Source organism: Spodoptera frugiperda, chromosome 21 (assembly GCF_023101765.2).
Source record: "Spodoptera frugiperda isolate SF20-4 chromosome 21, AGI-APGP_CSIRO_Sfru_2.0, whole genome shotgun sequence".
Lineage (NCBI taxonomy): Eukaryota > Metazoa > Arthropoda > Insecta > Lepidoptera > Noctuidae > Spodoptera > Spodoptera frugiperda.
In genome coordinates this window covers 6,280,876-6,304,327 of record NC_064232.1, presented here as the reverse complement: position 1 = coordinate 6,304,327, position 23,452 = coordinate 6,280,876, and the positions used below count along the sequence as shown (strand labels likewise).

The 23,452-nt window shown below is 36.6% G+C and overlaps 1 protein-coding gene across 1 annotated transcript in view; it reads left to right on the top strand.

Annotated features, from left to right (window-relative positions):
- Window positions 1-21,243, top strand: part of LOC118280486 (uncharacterized) — an 85,473-nt gene extending 64,230 nt beyond the window's left edge. Inside the window, exons 3-11 of the mRNA XM_050701839.1 lie at window positions 11,095-11,206; window positions 11,715-12,160; window positions 12,905-13,047; window positions 13,855-13,951; window positions 14,728-15,053; window positions 15,619-15,768; window positions 16,386-16,569; window positions 17,000-17,278; window positions 18,045-21,243. Coding sequence (XP_050557796.1) covers window positions 11,095-11,206; window positions 11,715-12,160; window positions 12,905-13,047; window positions 13,855-13,951; window positions 14,728-15,053; window positions 15,619-15,768; window positions 16,386-16,569; window positions 17,000-17,278; window positions 18,045-18,356 — 2,049 coding nt within the window. The 3' untranslated portion in view covers window positions 18,357-21,243. The remainder of the gene's footprint in view (window positions 1-11,094; window positions 11,207-11,714; window positions 12,161-12,904; window positions 13,048-13,854; window positions 13,952-14,727; window positions 15,054-15,618; window positions 15,769-16,385; window positions 16,570-16,999; window positions 17,279-18,044) is intronic.
- Window positions 21,244-23,452: the final 2,209 nt, after the last annotated feature.

Genomic DNA, 23,452 nt, shown 5'->3' with positions numbered 1-23,452 from the left:
CGCTGTATATTTCATAATATCAATACTCATATAATCTTCATTATTCTTAAATTTAATATGTACAGATAATATTAAAACATAAAGTTGATTCACCTCTACCTTGATAATCATTTTATTATATGTAATATTATAAATGCGAAAGTTTGTGTGTATATTTGTTACTCAATCACGTCCAAACGGCTAAAGGGATCGGGATGTAATTTGAAATAGGGCTAGATTAACACATAGGTTACTTTTTATCCAACTATGCTGCTGGCAGAAGATCTTCCTGACGTATTATTAGTCTTTGGAAAGGTCTCGGGCTCCGTGAGGTTTATAGCAAAGGATTCAGAAAAAAATCAAGTGAAAACTAGGAAAACAGGGAAATTCATTGGTAGCGAAATGGAGTTCACCGGGTTTGCTAGTTTCATATAAAACATACAAGAAATTCCTCTCAACTAAATCATAGTTACTAAACTAATTACATAAAAAACTTAATTGTTGCATGTATAAACAAACTCGTAGGTATATTAAGATAAGAGAGAGTAATTTGTAAATAATTGTATGTCAACAGATATGAATTTAAAGAACTACGTCTTAGAGAAATGGGATCAGTGTTGTTCATACATATATATGTATGTATATGTAGTTTATATATCTTGTATCTACTGGGCGTCGGGCCGTCTGATGTTAACACCAAAATGTCTTAAACTAATTAGCTATTTATTTAGGGATGGGGTGCTATCGATAGTTTGGTGGAATGTTTATCGATAGAATTGTTTTGTAGGTGTTAGTGAATTGTGGATTATAAGTAGAGAGATTTTTGGTGACCCACATCATAGGTGATCAAGTCATCAACATGATAAATATCAAACTGATGACGTCGCGCAATAAAAGTTTACGCGCTATTTAATATGGACAACAGCCCTCCAGGCATAATCACCTGGTCTGGTTGGAGAATCCTCCCTCTTCCTTACCTAAGTTATATTCCTAATCTAAGTTAGAAAGAGGAATGATCCTCCCTAAGGATTATCACACTTACACATGACGTCGCGAGTAACAACAGCTAGTGTATTATAATAAAACGCAGTTTTTTTTATCAGACCTATAGCTGGGTAAAGGCCTCGTTAAATTTATAATTACTCAGCTACACATTTCTATATTAAGCTCACATGTCCCACAAAACAAATAAAAATCAATTATTATGTTATCGGCTTACTCACGTAACTGTTTGACGAGGAACTCGACTAGTTTCAAGCCATGCTAAAAGCTCATATTCATGAGCAGCATTCCGCGACACACGACGCGTCGTGTGTATGTGAAACTAGTCGAGTTCCTTGTCAAACAGTTACGTGTGTAAGCCGATAACATAATAATTAATTTAGTATATCTCACGAACGTTAAAATAAAATAAAAATCAATATCAAAGTCAAAATTGTTATGAAACTGTCAATAACCTCTAAAACTTCCGCGTTTCAAATATAACGGTTTTGTCCCAAGGGCATTCATAAACTCAAACCGCGTTGTTGATTCGGGGTCATTGCAAAAAACCGCAGTAATCATTAACCTCAGAGATATGAGGCGTCAAAACTCACACCCTATCGTGACAAAAATAGTCATTCCCGACCCCTAAGGTCAATTAAAAAATATGTCAGGGATCTCGTTAATTTCCTATCTATAAAGGAATACTAGCTTCCGTATTTGGGTTTGGCTGTGTTGCAATAGAGTAGATGACTAATTTTAATTTTAATGTCCGTCTTGTAGATTGTTTTAAAATGTTAGACACGTATTTTTTATTTTGTTACGGAAACAAATACTTTCGAAGATATATCGATTTGAAATATCGCGTGACGTCACTTTTAGGTACTTTTTGTACGTAGAAATGATGCATTTGCTCCCACTCCTAAACTTTGATTGATTTTATCTAAGTATTTTTATATTATATGACAAAATAAAAAAAATACGTGTCTAATATTTTTTCTTTATCTAACTGACGAACTTATTTTTTATTTTCATACCCCGTCATTATCCCTATTTTGAGTGAAATAAAAGCAATAATGAACTGTTTCAATATCGACAATTTGTAATAAACTAAACTTAGCTAATGTATGAGGTATTATACTGTATAAAAATGCTTGAATAACTCACGCTCTTCCTTAACTAAAAACCACGGTTTACCCACGTACATTATGGAGGAATGGAGAAAACCTCTACTAGTTTTGTAAGTCCAACAGCAATCCAACCAATCTTCCTAATCCCCAAAAATCCTTTCATTCCTAACGCCCAAAAGGCCGGCAACGCACTTGTAATACCTCTGGTGTTTCGGGTGTCCATGGGCGACAGTGATTGCTTATCATCAGGTAATCCGACTGCACGTTTACTGGCCTATACCATAAAAAATGTATACGGTAGTGTTTAGTCAGAATGAGTCTGACACTCTCTCGCCTCACTCAAGGTCAAAGAACTGATTTGATGATTTTACTTCTTCAAAAAACAGCACTCTTGGAAAATTCCCTTAAAAAGAGTTATTCTAAATAGTTATTACCCTTTGTAATAACTACATAATATGTGTAACAAACAAACAAACATCAATTCTCCTTTTTATTCTAATAAGTAACAATAATAGCCTCAAGGAAAAATTCCGTTACAATTCAAAAAAACATCGATATCGATAATCGTTAAAGAGCAACACTGGCGCAATAAATCACTATCGTTAACGTCATAATAATACTAGTAATGACCTAGCCTCATTTGTTTATTATATTCACTAATCGAAAGGGAACCAAGAAATTAATTGGCATTAATAATTGGTCAGTAACTCCTTTAGACTGCCTCGTTGGTCGAGTGGTCGCAAGTGCGACTGCCGGACAAGAGGTCTGGGCCTCGGGAAGTATTACTGGGCTTTTTTTTCGGATTTTCGAAAATTTCTCAGTGGCACTATACTTGGAACTTAAAACGGGATATTTACCATGTTTTTCATTTTTTTTTTATGAGTTTTCGATATTTCGGCATTATTGCAAGCGCCATGATCATGGATAAACTGGAGTAAATGCGTAGTAGTACGGAGTCTGGAATGTGACCAGTATATTATGGCATTAGGCATACCCCCTATTACATGGGACGCCGTAATGTACACCTCTGCCTACCCCTTCGTTGATAAAAAGGCATGACATTATAAACAAATAACTCCTTTGGTGGTGAGCTTTATTTAGTTTTAAATATAACAAATAATTGCATCTATAAAAGAAACAGGACATTCCAATCCAATTGAAACCCTAATCCAACACACATAAAGTCAAAATTCGCATAGCATTCGATCTCAGAAACAACAGTACTTTGTTTAGGAACCCTATTAGTTCAAATTTGATTCCTAAACCCATTTACTTACAGTACATATTTATTTGTATAAAAATCGCAACACGCTTCCACTGAATAATACGCCATCATGTCTGTTACTAAGGCACAGTGCAGTTTTTATCAAAAAATAAACACAATATACAGCGTGTAACAAAATACCCATATACATCAAGAAGCACTGAAGAATACAAGTTGAATAGAATCTCTACACAAAGTTTCAGATCAAAATACGTTTAAAAAAAAATTGTACCAAATACTTGCTGTCGTATGGTCTTGATTTTATAACATACAAACGTGTCACAGCACTACAGGGGTCACTCGCTAATTACGAAACATTTCTTCTGTAAATCTGATCGCCTAGTACCTATCTACCTAATTTTAATTCGAATGAAAAATAAATAATGAAATATTGGAAAAATTCATAACTTCGTTCCATGAAAACATGAGTTTAAAAAGCCCTTCCCGTATCGTTTGTTATATTATCTAGAAACCGTGCACTTGATATGTATACCCCCTTTTTGTTACACCGTGTATATGTTCGTCTGTATATTTTATATTTACTTTATTACCAAGAGGGGACAAGCCCTGAATTCATCGATTTTGTGATATGGGCGAGGCTTATACAAATATTCGGGACAAGATAGCTGATTATTGCGAATTTAGAATACCTAGTCATATTTTGATCGTCATAGGAAACGTACGTGTGATATCTGTGGTTAATAGTTGCTTATAATCACTACATAGTATAAAACAAAGTCGCTTTTTCTGTCCCTTTGTACGTTTAAATCTTTAAAACTACGCAACGGATTTTTATGCGGTTTTTTTAATAGATAGAGTGATTCAAGAGGAAGGTTTATATGTATAATACATGCATAATATATCACCATTGCACCCATGCGAAGCTGCGGCGGGTCGCTAGTACTTATTAAATTACGTTTTGTGTTCCAATACCGCTGTAGATGGACTAACGGTTTACCTGGACACCAGCTTGAAAAAGGAGTAGGAACGTAGTGTTGAATCAGTAAGAGTGACGTGAGACCGGAGCTGCGGACTACCTAGCAGGTTACTGAGGCTCCGGATAGAAAAGCAAGAGTAGGAACGGGGTGGTTTTTAGTCAGAAAGAGTCTGACACTCCTTCTCGCCTAGTTTCCCCTCTTAAAAAAATTAAACGAGTGACGTGTGAAGACACTGGATGATGTTTTCCCCCTCAAGAAAACTCATAGTAAAAAGTGATCATAGAAAAAATTTGCATCCCTTTTTAACTGATTAATATCTCCGCTTGAGCATCGTTCTATTAATACCGCCCTTTATCAAAATTTTATAACATTAGTTCCAAAGTACAAATTAAATGTCATTCTCTAACCCTTCAAACGATAATAGACTTAATAAACCTCACATTCCTTCACTCTTAAGGAAAAAAATGGTATCTTAATTAAACGAGGATAAATTATAATAAAATTGTTCAGTACTGCATAAAGTCGGACGCGGCGTCCACACAACTACTTATCAATACTTGAAACATTGTGTTTTGAAACACGGTACAAATTAGATCAGTTTGCATAGACATACATGCTTCTTGAAATACAAATAAAAAAATTACAAGAAATACATTTTTTGTGTTGTATTTTGTAAACAATACAGTGTCTAAAAACCGCGGTGTGTGACGAAAATAAAGAATAAATTCGTGTTCATTTCTTTTTGTGAAAATATTCAAGTTTAAAATTGGAATTTTGTTTGTTGTATTTTTTTATGTGTTGTATTCTTTTGAATATGAGTACATTTAAAAGTGTTTGTGTGTAAGGAAGATACGTGTAGTGATTTTTTGTGCTTTAAAATAGATTTTTGTGTAGTGTATATGAAACTGTTATATTATTGTGTCATTCGGATTGAAACTGTCACAATGGCGAATACAGGTACTTCTTTGGTTTTGTTTTTAAGTGTGATATTATAAGTTAAATCTATCATGTTTGCTAGAGACGAAAATAAGTTTATAACTCTCTTACTACGGCCGGTTCCAATAGTCTATCTATTTGTAGATTGGCTTAGCAGAGATAGGTATATTTTTTTTATTATATCTTTCGTGAGACATACTAAATTAATTATTATGTTATCGGCTTAATCACGTAACTGTTTGACGAGGAACTTGACTAGTTTCAAGTCATGCTAGAGGCTCATATTCATGAGCAGCATTCCGCGACACACGACGCGGCGATTGTCGCGACAGCCACCGATTCATGGCATCACTGATTGGTCGGCGCGAATGAACCAACCAATCAGAGCGCCGAAAACGCTCTCGTTTCATTTTCGTTCAACGTAAAGCAAACTCGTACTAAGGGTACTGATATTGGTTTATGAAAACCTACGTTTATAAACAGACATACAGAGCTACTTTTGTATTTATAATATTAGTAGACATTATTTATCCTATATATCATAAATTCTATATTAATTGCAAGTTGACATTTCATTTATGTAGTTTATAATTTGTAAAATGATGATAACTAAGTTTATATTATACAAAACAGGTATGAGGAAATGTTATTCTCGTGTACTGTTATCTCTGTATATAAATATAATATTATTATCACGGTTATTTTACTCTGAAGGGATAGGTAGATATGTATAAAACTGTCGTTTCTGCCAGCTACGATGGTGCAATCGGCATCATTATCATCAACAGCCTCTAAGTGGCCAAAGGCCTCATCTCACACGGAGAAGGTTTGAGCAGACTACATAGAAAGTCCAATTACGTCAATGAAATCTTTAACACTTTCCAATAAAGTTGAAATTGTATTAAAAAGGGGTTAGCTTCTAAGTAAACCTAAATCGTAGTGCATATTGATATAGTGAATTTGTATCTACGCAAAGATAGTACCCTTAGTACGAGGCTCTAATAATCCAACCAATCAGAGCGCCGAATGCGCTCTTGTTACTTTAAACGTAAAGCAAACTCATACCAAGGATACAGGTCATGCTTATGAGTCCCAGTGCAGCTTGAAATTAATCGAGTATCCTAGAATCGTTTATGCAAACCATTAAATCAGATTTTGTTTTCATAATCTTTCAAAAAGTACCATTACACCATTGGCATCGTATACAAAGTGTGGGAGAGCCATGCTTCGGTACCAATGGGCCGGCTCGACCGAAGTGATGCCATGGCCTCACAGAAAACCGACGTGAAACAATGCTTGCGTTGTGTTTCTTTGTCTGAGTGAGGTTACCAGTGGCCCAATTACCCCACCATCCCAAAGTCAAAGTCAAAGTCAAAGCATTTATTTCAATTAATCCTAAATTAGGCACTTTTGAAACGTCAAATTGAATTGTCCGTCAGTCTGTCTGTCAGTGAAGCTAGGCGCTCGTTCCAAAGTGTTGCTTCGAATGGAGAAGAACGAGCAAGAAACTCCATCGTTACTCTTTTCAAAAAATGATTTTTACAATATCTCTGATACATTATTTGATCATTTACCTATTGTATATATATGTAGGAACAATGTAACGACAATACGACGTCAAAACTATGGGACAATAAAACCAATTTGTAAAGAATATAAATTAAAAAAGCGGGTTGTTTCAAACATAGTGCCCACATATGTACACTTACAATTTTGAAATAATGCTTCTATACAAATAAAAAATAATCTTTAATTTAATTTTTCAAATAAAAAATAAATAAATAACTGCTTGATGCCACAGGATCCCTAGACTACATTGGAATAAATTAGTACTTTAATTTAACGTGTAACTAGTGATCGTATTAGAGCATTGTCTAGTGTGAGCGAGTGTCCAGTGGAGCCGGACCAACATGCTGCCACACATTTTTATCTTCAATATAATCTGACAGTTTATAATATGCCTGTTTACACAGTTCACGCTTTATACAAGATTTAAATTTTTTCTCGTTCAGATTCAGTATGGTGGTTGGTAGTTTATTGTAACACTTAACACAAAAACCCATGAAGGATTTCTGCACTTTGGACAATCGGAATTGCGGTATAGATAACTTATTTTTACCTCTCGTATTAAAATTGTGTCTGTCGCTTCTTTTTTCAAACAATTGTTGATTTTTTCTCACGTACATAATATTTTCGTAAATGAATTGAGAAGGCACTGTAAGAATGTTTATAGTTTTAAATAGTTCTCTCAAAGATTCGCGACGGGGCAAGTTATATATTGCTCGAATAGCTCGCTTTTGCAAAATAAAAATTGATTCTACATCCGCAGCTCGCCCCCACAGCAAAATGCCGTAAGACATTATGCTGTGAAAATAACTAAAATAAACAAGCCTTGCCGTACCTACGTCCGTTAGCTGCCTAATCTGTCTAACTGCATAAGCAGCTGAGCTTAGTCTCCCCGAAAGTGCTTTTATATGGGGCCCCCATTGTAATCTGTCATCTAATGTGATACCCAAAAATACAGTCTCCTTAACAAATTCTAACTTTTGTCCGTTCAAAGCAACATAACATTCGTTATTTTGTACGTTTGGCAAGCAAAATTTAATACATTTGGTTTTTTTCTCATTAAGCGCCAAGTTATTAATAGTAAACCACTCATAGACTCGAAGAATGGAGCTGTTCACGTCGTCAAAATTATTCGTACGTCGACCTATTTTAAAAATCAGTGATGTATCATCTGCAAACAGAACCATTTTTGGTTCATTTTCGAATATGAGTGGCAAATCGTTTATGTACACTAAAAAGAGGAAAGGACCCAATATTGAACCTTGAGGAACGCCCATTTTTATCTCAGACCCTTGTGAATTAACACCGTTAATATGAACTTTTAGCTGCCTATCTCCTAGATATGATTTCAATAGACGGAGCGCAGTGTTTCTAATCCCGTAATGATTTAATTTCAGCAAAAGTGTCTCGTGGTCAACGCAATCAAATGCTTTTGAGAGGTCACAAAAAACACCTATGGCATCCTGTGCTTCCTCCCAGGCACCAAATATTTCTTTCATTAAAGTAACACCGGCGTCAGTTGTACAACGACCTTTAGTGAAACCATACTGCTGATGGTGGAAGATGGAGTTTTTATTAAAATGATGAAGCATCTGAGACAGTATCAACTTTTCAAACACTTTGCTAAGGACCGGCAAAATAGATACAGGCCTATAATTATTAGGTTCTGTGGTTTCGCCGCTTTTAAATAGTGGGATAACCTTGCTATATTTCATAAGGTCAGGAAAAACACCGTCATCTATACTTTTATTAAAAATCATAGCCAGACAGGGCGCTATAGTTTGAATAATTGTTTTGCAGACTTTCACTGATAGTCCCCAAAGATCTTCAGTTGATTTTATTTTAATTTCTTTAAAGACCTTTACGATCTCTAGAGGATTCGTATATTGAAAAATAAAGTCATGTTGACATGATTTTACATTTTTTTTAAGCAAACTAGCTGAGAGTGTAGCTGAAGAATTTAAATCTCTAGTTATTTTAATAGGAATATTAGTAAAAAAATTTTCAAACTCCTGTGCTACATCACATTTTGAAGAAATTTGTCCAATTTCAGATCTTAATTTAATTTCTGAATTATGTATTTTTTTCCTACCAGTCTCGTTTTGTATAATTTTCCAAGTTGTCTTTATTTTGTCATCAGCTGATTTTATTTTATTGCTGATATAAAGACGTTTTGCGGCTTTGCACACTAATCTAAAAGTCTTTGAGTACGATGTTACATATTGTTGAAAATGGGGGTCGTTATTATATGGTTTCATGCCATAAAGATCAAAAAGTTTATTTCTACTCTTTCTAATACCTACAGTAGCCCAATCGCTAAATACAAATTTGGTATGAATATCTTTATTTTTGAGTGGCAAAATATTGTTAAATTCCTTGTTTAATAATTCAAAGAAAACGTTGTAAAACTTATTCACATTACTAATATCAAATGTTTTTATACTTAATTTACTAGCTAAAGAATTGTTTAATTTCTCCAAATTTCTAAGTGTAGTTTGTCTAAATCTTATTTGAGTTTTTAGCAAAGGCAAATAAGAGCTATACGCAACCATCAGTCCACAGTGGTCGGATGGCAAGCTATTTATAATATGTTTTTCTTTGTAATCACAATTACAAAAAACATTATCAATGCAGGTGGCAGTCGAGGATGTTATTCTAGTTGGTTCTAAAAAAACATTTTTTAAATTAAATGATCCAAACAAATTTAACAATTCCATACTGCTTGTACTATTTTCTAATAAATTAATATTGAAATCGCCACAAACAATTATTGACTTGTGACTAGTAGAAACCTTTCTTAAAACATCCTCCATGACAGAATCAAATAAAGGAAGATTCTGATAATTAGGTGGTCTATAAACACAAACTACAACATGTCTATCCAGCTCAACACAGGACAACTCAATGGTGTGTTCAACTGACAGTGCTACAATGTCTTTCCTTTCTTTAGATTTAATACTATTTTTAACTAATATTAGGGACCCACCATGTAATATTTGTTTTCTACTGAAATTACTAATTACATTGTAGTTTTCTAGATTTAAAGATGTTAGTTGGTCCTCCTTTAACCAATGCTCTGATAGACAAATTAAATCAAACTTAGTTTTTTCTAAAAACAGCTCTAATTCTAAGATTTTTGAGGAACAGCCTTGAATGTTAATATAAAATAATTTAAGGTTGTGCTGCTCCTGTGTATAATTATTTTGAAATAGTTTTATACTGCCAGAATTTACCTTATCCTAATCTTCTAAATCCTCGAATCCGAATCCTAACAACCCAAAAGGCCGGCAACGTGCTTGTAATGCTTCTGGTATGTATTTACACCCCCATGGGCAGCGACGATTGCTTACCATCAGATAATCCGTCAGCTCATTCACCGGCTTATACCACAAAAATACAAAGAACTATTTTTGAATGAAACCCAACGTCACATATTTTACGCGTCTGACTCACCATTAAAGTCATCATAGAAACCCATAAACAACTTGAATGGAAAATGGACACCCATCGTCAATTCGACCTTGGCCACCGTAGCTTAACCTGTGATTAAGCCACGACCTCTCGGTCACACAACTGTAATTCTCACAGAAATGGTTGCAAACTATTGTTTTTTTTTCGCATGGATAGTCGTATCACCTGAGTCATAGTTCAGCGCTGAAGTAGCGCGGTTGTCAATTTTTTTTTTGTCGTATTTATTACTGGTTTGTGAATTTCGTTTTTATTTTGTTGGTGAGTAAGGTGTAGTTTTGTTTGGAGTTTCTTGGCTTTTCTCGGTGCAATCCTATCTACCAGAGATTTGCTATGCTACGTTGTTGTGGATGCGTTTGGCTTCCACCAATCATATTCTTTGCTACACATAGCTTAGCACTGGTGGAAACAGATTCAACTAAGATATGTTTTTATATGAAAAAAATGCGTGCTATGGATGGCTTCCCTACTAGCGATTCATCGCATACTCGAGTATCGTATCTTTCTCGCACAGTTACATATCTTAGTATCAGAGAAAACGGTCACATAGTTTCAGAGCTTAGCTGTTACATCCTCGTAGCATAGCTACTTAACACATCTCTGGTGGAAAAGCGACTTAAAGCTGTAACCACTATAAACCAATATTAATTACCAATATTAAATCATTAAAAATTAAAATTTAATTAAATTAACACTTTAAACGCCGTGGTGGTCACCGGTGACCGACGTTAGCGGAGGATTTGCCTTCAACAGTTTTCTATTAAACTTAAATGGTTCGTTATTTTAATTAAATGGAAAGTGTTGCTCATGTATGTATGTCTGTTTGTTCCAGCTCAACGATCTGATGAACGAGCTCTTCGAGACGGTCACAGCTGTCTGCAACATGGACGACAATAAGCCTGGCAGTTTCCCCACAGAGAACTCAGATGGCAGCACTAGCGAAGGTAAGAGAATTTGAAATGGAACTTAGTTATATTGAACTTATGCGTGTCACCAAACTTGCTGACCAAAGGCCTCTTCTCACACGGAGAAGATTTGAGCATTAATCACCACGCTTGCTCTATGCGGGTTGGCGATTTTACACTTACAATTATAAGCCCAGGTTTCCTTTCGATGTTTTCCTTCACCGTTTGTCAGTGGTGTCTAAATAATCTTAGAAAGTACATATAACTCGAAAAAGTCACATTGGTACTTGCTGTTGGTATGTTTCGAACCCGCACTCTCATACATGAGAAGCGGACGTCTTAAGCCTCCGAGCAACCACGACATTTTTTTACATAATATTTAAGTCTTTGACTTTGACTGCCAATAGAAAACCGTTGAAGGCAAATCCTCCGCTAACGTCGGTCACCGGTGACCACCACGGCGTTCAATGTGTTAATAAACTTAATTTCAAACAAACGCCATCTCATCCAATCTCTATTATAATTCTTCTCATATTTCTAATTACAGAATCAGTAAAACTAACAAGAAGTTTGACAGAAAAAAGAAAGAATTACGTGCGAAGAGTGTCAACCAGAGTCGCCTATTTAGACCCGAAGAACATCAAGAGATTCAGGCACCAAACCTCAATCTGCTCTTACAAATCCGAAGTCATTGACAACCCTTACTCCACATTCAGATCTTGGAAAAGCTTTAGAACGTCCCAAGGAAATATCACCAAAATGGATACTGCTTCAAAGTTTAACCTAACCGATGCAGATGGGAATGTCCTGTCGATGAAAGACGTGTTAGATGCCAGTTCTGATAGTATTGATAATATGAGTATTGATGAGAAGGCTGGATGTATAGATTTGCCTTTTGAGCCCCGTGAAAGAGGATTGTTCAATTTGTGCTTGTTGGTCGGATTGAATCATATGACTGGACAGGCGTATGTTAAAAGCGTTTTTCCTAGTCAGGTGAGTGATTATTGTTTCAATATATTTAAGAATTTTGACTGTCTTGATTGTATTTTTTACAATAACTATCGTGATACATACTAAATTAACTAAAAATTACGGTTTACTCACTCTTTTCTCCATTAATGTACTAATGGAGAAAACAGTAACAGAGGGGCTTCTCATCATGTGTAGCGTGCGCACTTTTAATGAATCGTTGGTCGAGTAGTTGCAAGTGCGACTGCTGGGTAAGGGTTCCTCGGGTTTGAGTCCCGGGTCGGCAAAAGCAATGCTGGGCTTTTTTCGGTTTTATGAAAATGTCTCAGTAGTAGCACTGGAATGATGTCCAGTATATTGCAATAGGCTCACCCCCTACATGGGATTTATAATACAAATGGTAAAAAGTTGGTGAACGTTGAACAATGGCATTATGTGTCGTAATGCTCACCTCTGTCTATCCATTTGGGGATAAAAAGGGAAGATTGGGACTTCTATAGCAGAACTTTCCTCATAGCAGATCAATTACGAAGTAATCTACTCCTCTGATGTTGCATTCATCCAGACACCCGTCTATGGGTGGCACCGATTGCTTATCGTCAGGTGATCTGTGTTCGTTTATCTCATAAAAAAATGCTATTGATAAGCATCTCGAGTTAAATCTCTTAAATCAACCTATGAACTATCTCCTCAGATAAGAAAAAGCTTGATGTTAACATTATTTAAGTCTGCGCAAAATATTAAAATGTCTTAACAAAAAATTTCCAGGTACAAGTGCCGCCCCACATAGAGAACCTGGTGTTCCCGGAGACGATGAGCTCGTCTCCCCGCAGCGAGTGGTCGGTGGACGCTCGCAGCCTGCAGTGCTACTCGCTGGTGCTCACTGATGAGAGGGGCGAGAGGGCTTATGGGTGAGTTGTGCTCAGTATTTATACTACAATAGTGGATTGGGTCCAGTTTTTTTTTGAGGGGTGAAAGTCATCCAATGACTTCTCCCGCCTTGGGCGAGGCGAGAGGGAGTGTCAGACTCTTACTGACTAAAACGAACACGTTCCTACTCCTGCTTTTCGAGTCGGAGCCCCGGTAAACCCGCTAGGTATTCCGCAGCTCCGGATCAGGGTCCGCAGCTCCGGATCAGGGTCCGCAGCTCCGGATCAGGGATGGGGCCCAGTTGGATTAAAGTCCAATCGGGGCTGTAGACAACCTTACCGCGGCTTTGGCTCGAAACAGGAACGGCGTAGTACACACTACCCCGTTTCTAATCCTCGACGTAGAGGGACTTAATCAACTAACGTTTAGTCAGTAAGAGTCTGAAACTCTCTCTGTCTCTCTCGCCTCACTCAAAGCGGGAGAAGTCATTGGGCGATTTTACTCCATCAAAAAATCCAGATTGTTTTGTCGATAGTGACGTCAGAATTGATACCAAAACGGCAGATGGCGTTTATTTATTTAGCTCTTTATGCGCATAAATGTGTACAAGGTGGGGTTATTACCGTAGGCATTTTCTACCAGCAAAACTTTTGATGACGCAAAGACAAACCAGTGGTAGGTTTAAGGTTTACCGTGACTCCGGCTCAAAGAGCAGAAGAAGAAACGGGGTGGTTTTTAGTCAGTAAGAGTCTGACACTCCCTCTCGCCTTACCCAAAGTGGGAGAAGTTATTGGATGTTTTCCCTCCATAGAAAATCCAATTTTAATTAGAAAATTGTATATTTCCAGCTACTGCCGTCGAGTGCTACCGGAGGGTGCTACCACGTGTCTACCACTCTGCTACTGTTTGATAGGTCGCTACCGAGCGCCTGGCTTCTATTATAAGGTACATACATTATCTTACTACAAATTGTTTTATGTTATAGGCCGGTAAACGAGCAGACGGATCACCTGATTTAATAATTGCATATTTCCAGCTACTGCCGCCCAGTGGACTACCGGAGGGTACTACCACGTAGTCTACGAGTTTGTTTTACTGTTTGATAGGTCGAAATCAGAGCGCCTGGATTCGATTATAAGCGTCCTCGTTATCGATACTACCAATTTTTTTAACGGTATAAGCCGGTAAACGAGCATACGTATCACCTGATGGTACAGAAATCGTCGCCACCCATGGACACTAGGCTAGGCTACAAGTGCGTTGCCGGCCTTTTGGGAGTTAGGAATTTAAGGGTTGTTGGGGAATCGGGGATTGGGCCTCCGGTAACCTCACTCACACAATGAAACACAACGCAAGCATTGTTTTAAGGTGATTTTCCGTGAGGCCGTGGTATCACTCCGGTCGAGCCGGCCCATTCGTGCCGAAGTATGGCTCTCCTACACTTTAAAGCTTCAATCCATGTAATTTTTTTATTAATTAATTAGTTTTGTAAATTTTTTTCTTTACTTTACTTTTAAGTTAGTTTTTATTTCTTTTTAGGTATTTTAAATTGTAAATAATTTAGTCATGTAATTAATAAATAATAATTTAGTCATTTTTGCACCGCGACTTTTATGTTTTTTATAATTATTAATTTTATGTTTATTGTTTTTTTTAATGGTGCAAATAAACTGTTTTTCTTTCTTTCTTCTTTCTAATAATAATGTTTAATAATTTTTCAGGTCCTAGAAGAAATAGAATCACACCACGGCAGCTCAGACGTAGAGATCCACTCAATCCTACAACAGCTATTCGAAACCGATTTCCCAAACCCGGGCGAGGAAATCACCATCAGCTACGCCAAGAACAACGATTACGACATCCCCGGTGATTACGAATCCCCGAACGGGGATTATAATGTACCGAGCGGTGATTATAATGTGTCTCCCAAAAGTAAGACTTTGCCAGATTTGAGGAGGGAAGAGAAAAGTGAAATGGCAACGTTTTATGATTTGGAAAATAATAATGGGGTCAAGAATTTTAATGTTACCTTTGATAATATGCTGAGGTGAGTTGTGTTTTTAAGTTTTTAAACGACTTTAAAAAAAATGAGGTTCTTAGTTTGACGTGGGTTGTAATGTTTATTTGAAACATAAATTAAACGTAGTACTTAGTGTACAAATGTACATGAAATAATACATAAATAAATAATTAACTAAATATGTATAACTTACTATAATTTAAAACTAAAACAAAGAAAAAGTGAATTAAAAAACTCCCTCTATTAGGCGTTAAATGTATGTATGTTTATGTGCGATTATCTCACGATTGGCCGGACCGATTTTGATGCGGTTGTAATTATTTTTGTTTTGTTTTGTAAAAGTAATCTTGATTCAATTCCCAAGTAATCAAACCAAAATATTTGTTTTTGGTTTAAATGCTGCAATTCTGTCTTGTTGATCTGTGCTGTAATTAAGTGTGAATGTTGAGTAATGGGTCTCGGATTCGATTCTCGACATATAATTAACAATATTTATAGTTTAAGGCCTTTGTTCAGCAGTGGACGTCTCTCGGCTGATGATGATGATAGTTAAAGAAAAATTCTAATTTATACAATTTGAATTTACTTCCAGGACAAAAATAATAAAGCGTCCGATAGAGCCACGCGTGGACGAGGACAACATGTCGGTGTTGCTGGACTTGCTCGGCGCTGGGCTGGTCATCAAGGTGTTCGGGTCGCTGCTGCTGGAGAGGAAGGTCATCATTATTGGAGATCAGCTCAGGTATATCATCAACAGCCTATAAGTGGTCATTGCTGACCAAAGCCTCTTTTCGCAAGGAGAAGGTTTGCGCATTAATCACCACGCTTGCTCAATGCAATCAATAATCAGCTCATAAACCAAGTAAATATATATTTTTGATAAATTCACTACCGCTTCTCTTCCTGTGGGTGTGCTAATCCCGATTAATGGACTACACAAACTGGTACAATAATATGAGGATTGTTGGGGAATCGGGAATTGGGAGCTTGGGGAGCCTATAAGTGTCCACTGCTGACCAAAGGCCTCTTCTCACATGGAGAAGGTGTGAGCATCAATCACCACGCTAGCTCAATGCGGATTGGCGATTTCAAACTTATAATCAGAAATTATTAGAGCCTATTGCCATATACCGGACACAATTCCAGACTCCGTGTTACTACTGAGAAATTATCGAAAAACCGAAACTAGCTCTGTAATACTTTACATGACCCGGGAATCAAACCCCAATCAGACCTCTTGTCCGGTAGTCGCAACTAAACTTGATACCACCCGACCAACGAGCCAGTCCAAAGAAGTAACTAGCCAATTACTTCTATAAATTAATTACATGTAATAAAACATTATTTCCTTAATTACAGATCAGTATCATCGTGCGTGGAAGCCCTGCAAGCCTCCCTGTACCCGTTCGTGTGGCAGCAGCCCCTGATCTCCTCCATCCCCATGGAGATCCAGCGCGAGGTCCTCGAGGCTCCGCTGCCTATCCTCGCGGGTATGCTGCACCCGCCGCACGATTCGGACCTCAGTTCTGTTGTTTTTGAAGAGGTGAGTTTGTAAAATGGAGATTTTTTGGTCTATTTATAGTTATGGTATATTTTAGTTTTAAGTTTTGGGTAAGTGTGATTATGTATGGTATGATACTTACGGTTTTCGAGCATGCTCGACTGATTTCGAACTTTTCCGAAATTAGTCGGGTGATCCTGAACCTTTAAAGAAACATAAATACCAAATTTCGACTGCATAAAGTTCGACTACCTATTGTTTGAGCTATATTCTGTAATGCCATCATCATTTACAGTTTTTGATGTTTGACTGACTTCGAGCTAGTCCGAAATTAGTCGAATATCAATAAAAAACAGTAATGATAAAGGGTCCCTTTATCATCATTAATGTTTTTTATTTCATTACCTTTATTTATTTGTCATTTAATTTAATAAATGTTTGTCTTAATAACCACACCGTCTCTCTTCACCAGGGTATGCTAATAGACCTGACGCACCCATCAAAAGTCCTCTACTACCAAGGAGACGAATCTACGATCCTCCCCACATCATGCTATAAGACTTTAAAGACTGCTTTACAAATGGAAACTAGCAAAAACAAAGATAGGGAGCAAGACATTAAAACAAGGAACCTGATGATTTCTGAAGCGTTTCTGAGGTTCTTCGTGGATATACTTGGTGATTTCTGGCGATTCTTCCATCTTGGAGAGGTTAAGGATGGGGATTTGGGACGTAATGGGGTGGTTTTTGATGTGAGTATTTATGTTTTTAGTGTTTTTCTGTTTGTTAGTACAGTCGACTCTCATTAATTCGAAGTTATCACGAGGTCTATAGAAAATTGAATATTGAGATGGAGTTTCGGGTTCGATTCCTGGATTTAGTTAAGCGATATTGGGGCTTTCGTAAGTTTTCAGTAATAAGAAATCTTCTGGAAAGCTGTAAGCTAAGGAAAGGTTATACACACTTTACAGGCGCTTTTTTTTTTTTAGTTTTGTATCAATTTATGACTATCCAAAACAAAAAATATTATTCAATTTGGACCAGTATTTCCGGCACGTTCAAACAATTCAGAAGAGTTTTTTTATTTGAATAATTGTTTTTGTGTTAGATAGTCCATTTATCAAGAAACGTTACGGGGTATAAAACATCACGCTACCAATAGGAGCCAAGCAGAGCGGGTGAAACCGTGGCATTAGCTAGTAATGGTATATATGGTGACTGGTAATTAGTGAACGATATTTAAACACGTAATAGTACTCATGATTACAAACAGCTTTCCCAAACAATGAAATTTTGTTGTTTTGTTATGGTGATAAACATAAAACTAATACAAAAATGTTCTTCGGGAAAGTTATTTGTAATCATGAGTACAATCACGTGTTTAAATATCGTTCACTAATTACCAATCACCCTATACATATAACCCCCTTTATTTTAAAATATAATATTAAAAAATATCATAACAAATACATACTTCTTCACAAAAAAACACTAATAAACTCCCCCTTCTCTCCACAGAAAGAAGCATTCATAAAGAGCTCAACATCAAAACAGAACCAGTACTTTCTAGAATGGTTCACGGAGACGGCGATGTTCACCCACTTCATACAAAACATGTCTTCAATACACCACTCCAAAGTCACCCCCAACTCCCCTCCAGACCTGGTGGACACCCCCCTTCCCAACTACTACGGCTTATTCGATGAACGAGTTAGAAGCCGAACCAAATCTTCAAGTAAGTCGGTAGATAGTTCAAGAAGCAATTACAAAAACGTAGTCAATAAAAAAGTCAAATTTCTCAAAAGTAAACTCAGGGATTTGGTCGCGTAAAGTGTGATTCTGTGTTTGTTTTGGTCTTATAATGTGTCTGGTGAAAAGTTGGTGTTACATTTGTATTTATTTTGTTGGACCTCTGTCTACCCCCTTGGGGTTTAAATGGCGTAATATAACTATGGTGAGATATTTTAAATTAATTATGTAACTAAATTATTTGTGTGATCCACAAATTGTTGTTTCGGGTCTGGGTGTCATGTGTATGTGAACTTGTATGTTTGTAAACGCACCCACGACACAGGAGAAAATACTAGCGTAGAGCCATGTTTCAAGAAAAAAAACACTGTTCAATGATATTACCGATTCTCGCACAAGCTACTAAAGATTATAGGCTCCTGTCTAACTTGAAACTAGTCGAGTCAACTCGAAAAGTTACGCAAATAACATAATTAATTTAATTAGGAGTTATAATATATCAATATTTAAAAAATGGTCCTGTCTACGTCTTTGGGAGTTAAATAGCGCTATGTTATTAATAAGACTGTTAAGATCTAAACTGGTATGTCTGTCTGTCTTGTTGGAAAAGCGAACTAATTTTGTATAGCTTCATGCATCAAGCTAATGAAACCAGTATAAGAGCCTATGCACACCACGTTTTTTAAACGCGCCGTCGACGCGCGTTTGTAGCGATACAGACGCGATACACACGCAAGTTAGACGCAGCCTGTAGACCTTTGCACTCCTGACGCGCTTGTATAGCGAAACATGGTTTTTGACTGCACGGTTAGTGCGGTGGCTGGGCAACTGGCTGCCGCGCAACGGGTAGCGGGTTCGATTCCCGCACGGAGCAACTCTTTGTGTGATCCACTAATTGTTGTTTCGGGTCTGGGTGTCATGTGTATGTGAACTTGTATGTTTGTAAACGCACCCACGACACAGGAGAAAATACAAGTGTGGGGCAACGTTTTAAAAAAAAACAGACGCGATGTAAAAGCGCGTGTGTAGCAATCGTGAATTCTACAATATTGGCCATTGAATTTCAGTTATTAAGTGTCAAAAGGCTCCGTTGTTCCAATGACGTGCGGTGCACTAAATCGGTCGATTGGTACTAGCGTAGATTCACACTTTTGTATTGATACAAACGACAACAAACTGCTCTGATAAATAAATGATAAATGATATTTATTTTGCAAATAGGTTATAAAATAACACTTTTACACGTCAATCTCTTAAATAACTAGATGAGGCCGGCATTTCCTATCCGACTACTCTGAGAAGAAATGCCGAAACAAACTCAGAGGTCATAGTCTCTTTTAAAGTCCAGACAAAATCAATTAAAGATGTCGGAGAACCGTGCAAGTTGATTCTGTAGTGGTCTTTTGAGGAAAGAACCACAGCAGTGCAGGAGAAAAACGCGCCGGCGACGCGCGTTTAAAAAACGTGATGTGCATAGGCCCTAAACTGACCGTCGAATGTGCGGTAAGATCTTACAAAGCGAGACCATTATTAACCTTCCTATACTCGCGTGATTTTTTGTTACAGCTATACTCGCGCGCGGTCTCACAGACCGATAGTTTGAACTGCTGTCATTTATTTTTTTTTCTATGAAAACCTATAAAGATTATATTTTGTTTTCAAAATAGAGGATATAATGAAACAATCATATCATGTTATAACTTGTTAATTATATATTTAACTTGACTATCAGTCTCATACCTCTGCCTAGCCTTCAAAATTGACATATTTTTCTTATGTACTAAGTAAACTGAACTAAAACATATTTCTTCAAAAAAAAAACTCAAATAAACTTTATTTTTTGTAAAAAACAATAGCTATAAGATATGTAAATCACAGATTCACTTGGTTATCAGCTTCACAGTAACAATCTTATACTACTTTTATACTGACGATAAAAGTTACGCCTATACTCACGTCGGTCTGACGGACCGATTGGCGCCAAACACACCAACATGTGCGTTTCGCACAAACGCACTGTGTGCACTAAAATGAAGTTGGCAACGAATCCGGCAGCTACTAAAAAAATGGAGTCGCTGGGGTTACCAAAAACAAAAAAAAAATTGAAAAAATGTTTCGTCGGTCTCACAGACCAATGCGCGAGTATAGGAAGGTTAAATGGTTTATATAGCCTCGTGTATCTACTAATATTGTAAAATGAAAGAGTATACTGTTAACGTACCTCTGCCTACCCCTTTCGGGGTTATGGGCGTGATGATATGTTACTGCAAATAAGTTATTAGAGGACTGTTTCATAACCTCTGATTAAAGTTTTGATTATTGTAACTGACACATAAGTATATAGGGTGACTGGTAATTAGTGAACGATATTTAAACACGTGATTGTACTCATGATTACAAACAACTTTCCCGAAGAAACTTTACTATGGAAGCAGTTTTTATGATAACTGAATGATAATCAATGGTTTTGAAACAGTATTTTAATATATCGAAATCATTTAGTATTACGATTTTCATTTTAGAAATTCTCAGTAATAGCCCAAAGTCTCGAATTGAAGTCTCTTATGTACTCTACCTACCCCCTTTGGGGAATAAAAAGCGTGATATTAATATTTCATATCATTCTAGTATCGTCATGAGCTAATGTTCACATGTAAACAGCAGCTCATGTAGTGTAGATGTCCAGTCAACAAGGATGTAGCGAGGTTGACTGTCATTTACATGAGCTAATGTTAAAAAAATGGATTTTTAACCCTTTTGATTGTAGATAATGGCATGATCTTATAAACATCTTATTTATTACATAAATAAACTATTAGGAGTTTAAAATTGTGCCCAGTATATGGCAATAGACTCACCCCCTATTACATGGGACTTATAACATAACTGGTGGAAAAGTGGGGGTTACATTGTGTATATGTTCTGTCTATCCCTTCGGGGATTAAAAGACGATATCCTAGGTTAAATATAAAATAAAAAGAATAACACTATTTCGCACATAATATCACGGATATGCAATTTTTAATAAGAGAGAAAGGGATAGATATATTTTTCTCGATTCTGTCCTCAATGTTATGTAGTTAGGTTTTGTTATAACGACTGATTATTGTCCTTATTTTATTAGTTAAATTAAAATACATTTTAGGTTACAATTAAACCACTAGCGACCAGTGACAATAACTCATATATTTGTAGATTTACTTACTAGAGATACAATTTTTGTACATTTGTGGGAGAGCCATGCTTCGGCACGAATGGGTCGGCTTGACCGGAGTGATACCACGGCCGAGCAGAAAACCGACGTGAAACAACGCTTGCGTCATGTTTCGTTGTGTGAGTAATGTTACCGGAGGCCCAATTACCTCCCACCCCCTTCCCAGTCTTCCCAATGCCTGATTTCTCAATTACCCTTAAATTCCTTACCCCCAAAAGGCCGGCAACGCACTTGTAACGCCTCTGGTGTTTCAGGTGTCCATGAAAAAAGTAGCCTATGTGTTATTCCAGACTATAATCTACCCCTGTTCCAAATTTCATCCTGATCCCTTCAGACGTTTTGACGTGATTGAGTAACAAACATACATACAATCTTTCGCATTTATATTATTAAATAAGATTGTATCTCTAGTAAAGACATCTACATAACCCTTATTACGAGTTTGCTTCACGTTAAACGAGAGCGAGTTTCGGCACTCTGATTGGTTGATTCATTCACTGCCAGCCAATCAGAGCGCCGAACGCAGTCTCGTTTCGATTAATTCAACGTATTAAAGCAAACTCATACTAAGGGATTGATAAATGGTTAATGCCTAATCCGGACCTGCGGACTACCTAGAAGGTTTACCGGGGCTCCGGCTCGACAGGCAGGAGTAGGAACGGGGTGGTTTTTAGTCAGTATGAGTCTGACACTCCCTCTCGCCTCGCCCAAGGCGGGAGAAGTCATTGGATGATTTTCCCCCTCAAAAAAAAGGGGTACTGATAGATGAGTTATTGAAACTGTATTTAATTAAGTTGTTATAATGGTGTTTAAATCAATAATAAATACGACATTTAAAGTAATAATAAACATTGTCCTTTTTGTTCTCAAAGAGGGGTAGGCAGAGGTACACACTACACAAACTTTTCACCAGTTATGTTATTTGATTCTATATACATATTACAGTGAAACCTTGTTAAGTGAGACATCAGATAAAGAGGATTGTTTTTCCCACTAATAAAGGTAATTCAGTGCCAATGTGTTGGGACCTCAGTATGAGTTCCATTTGTGGAGGTTTCTCACTTATCCAGGTCCCACTTAATAAAGTTTCACTGTATGTATAAGTTAAGCTTACTACCGTATGCAAGTCATTTAATGGTTACTTAACCCAGTCCTTAGCAATAGGGATGATGACGGGGTATGAAAATTAAAAATGTATTTAGTCCGTCAGTTAGGTAATGAAAAAATATTAGACACGTATTTTTTTGTTTTGTCGTATAAGATGATAAAACGAATCAAAGTTTGGGAGTGGGAGCAAATACGTCATTTCTACGTATAAAATGTACCTAAAAGTCACGTCACGCGATATTTCAAATCGATCTATTTATTTGTTTCCGTAAGAAAATAAAAAATACGTGTCTAATGTTTTAAAGTAATCTACAAGACAGACATTAAAACGAAAATTAGTCATCTACCCTATTGTTTTCGTAACAAAATCGTTACTAAGGAATAGTTTAAGTAATCATTAAATGTCTCTGAGTATGATAGTAAGACACAATTTCCCAAAAAAATATATAGGTAATGTTATATGAAAACTGGTGAAAAATGGTTGTTACATATGTATATGTACACCTCTGCCTACCCCTTCAGCCTTCGGTGGTCAAAAAGCGACATGTCTTGTAATAAGCCCAATAATAATCTCACTATATTATTAAAAAAGAAAATGTAAATAAATTATTTTTTAATTTAATCCTAGGTATTAACATCACATTGTATATAACTTATGTTTTAGTTTAAAATAAAAATAACAATCAGATATCGACTGATACTTGTGTATAAAATAATAATAACACAAACCCTACAAATAATCTTAGAATTTTATTGTAACTTTCGTGAGACATACTAAATTAATTATTATTATGTTATCGGCTTACTCACGTAACTGTTTGACGAGGAACTCGACTAGTTTCAAGACATGCTAGAG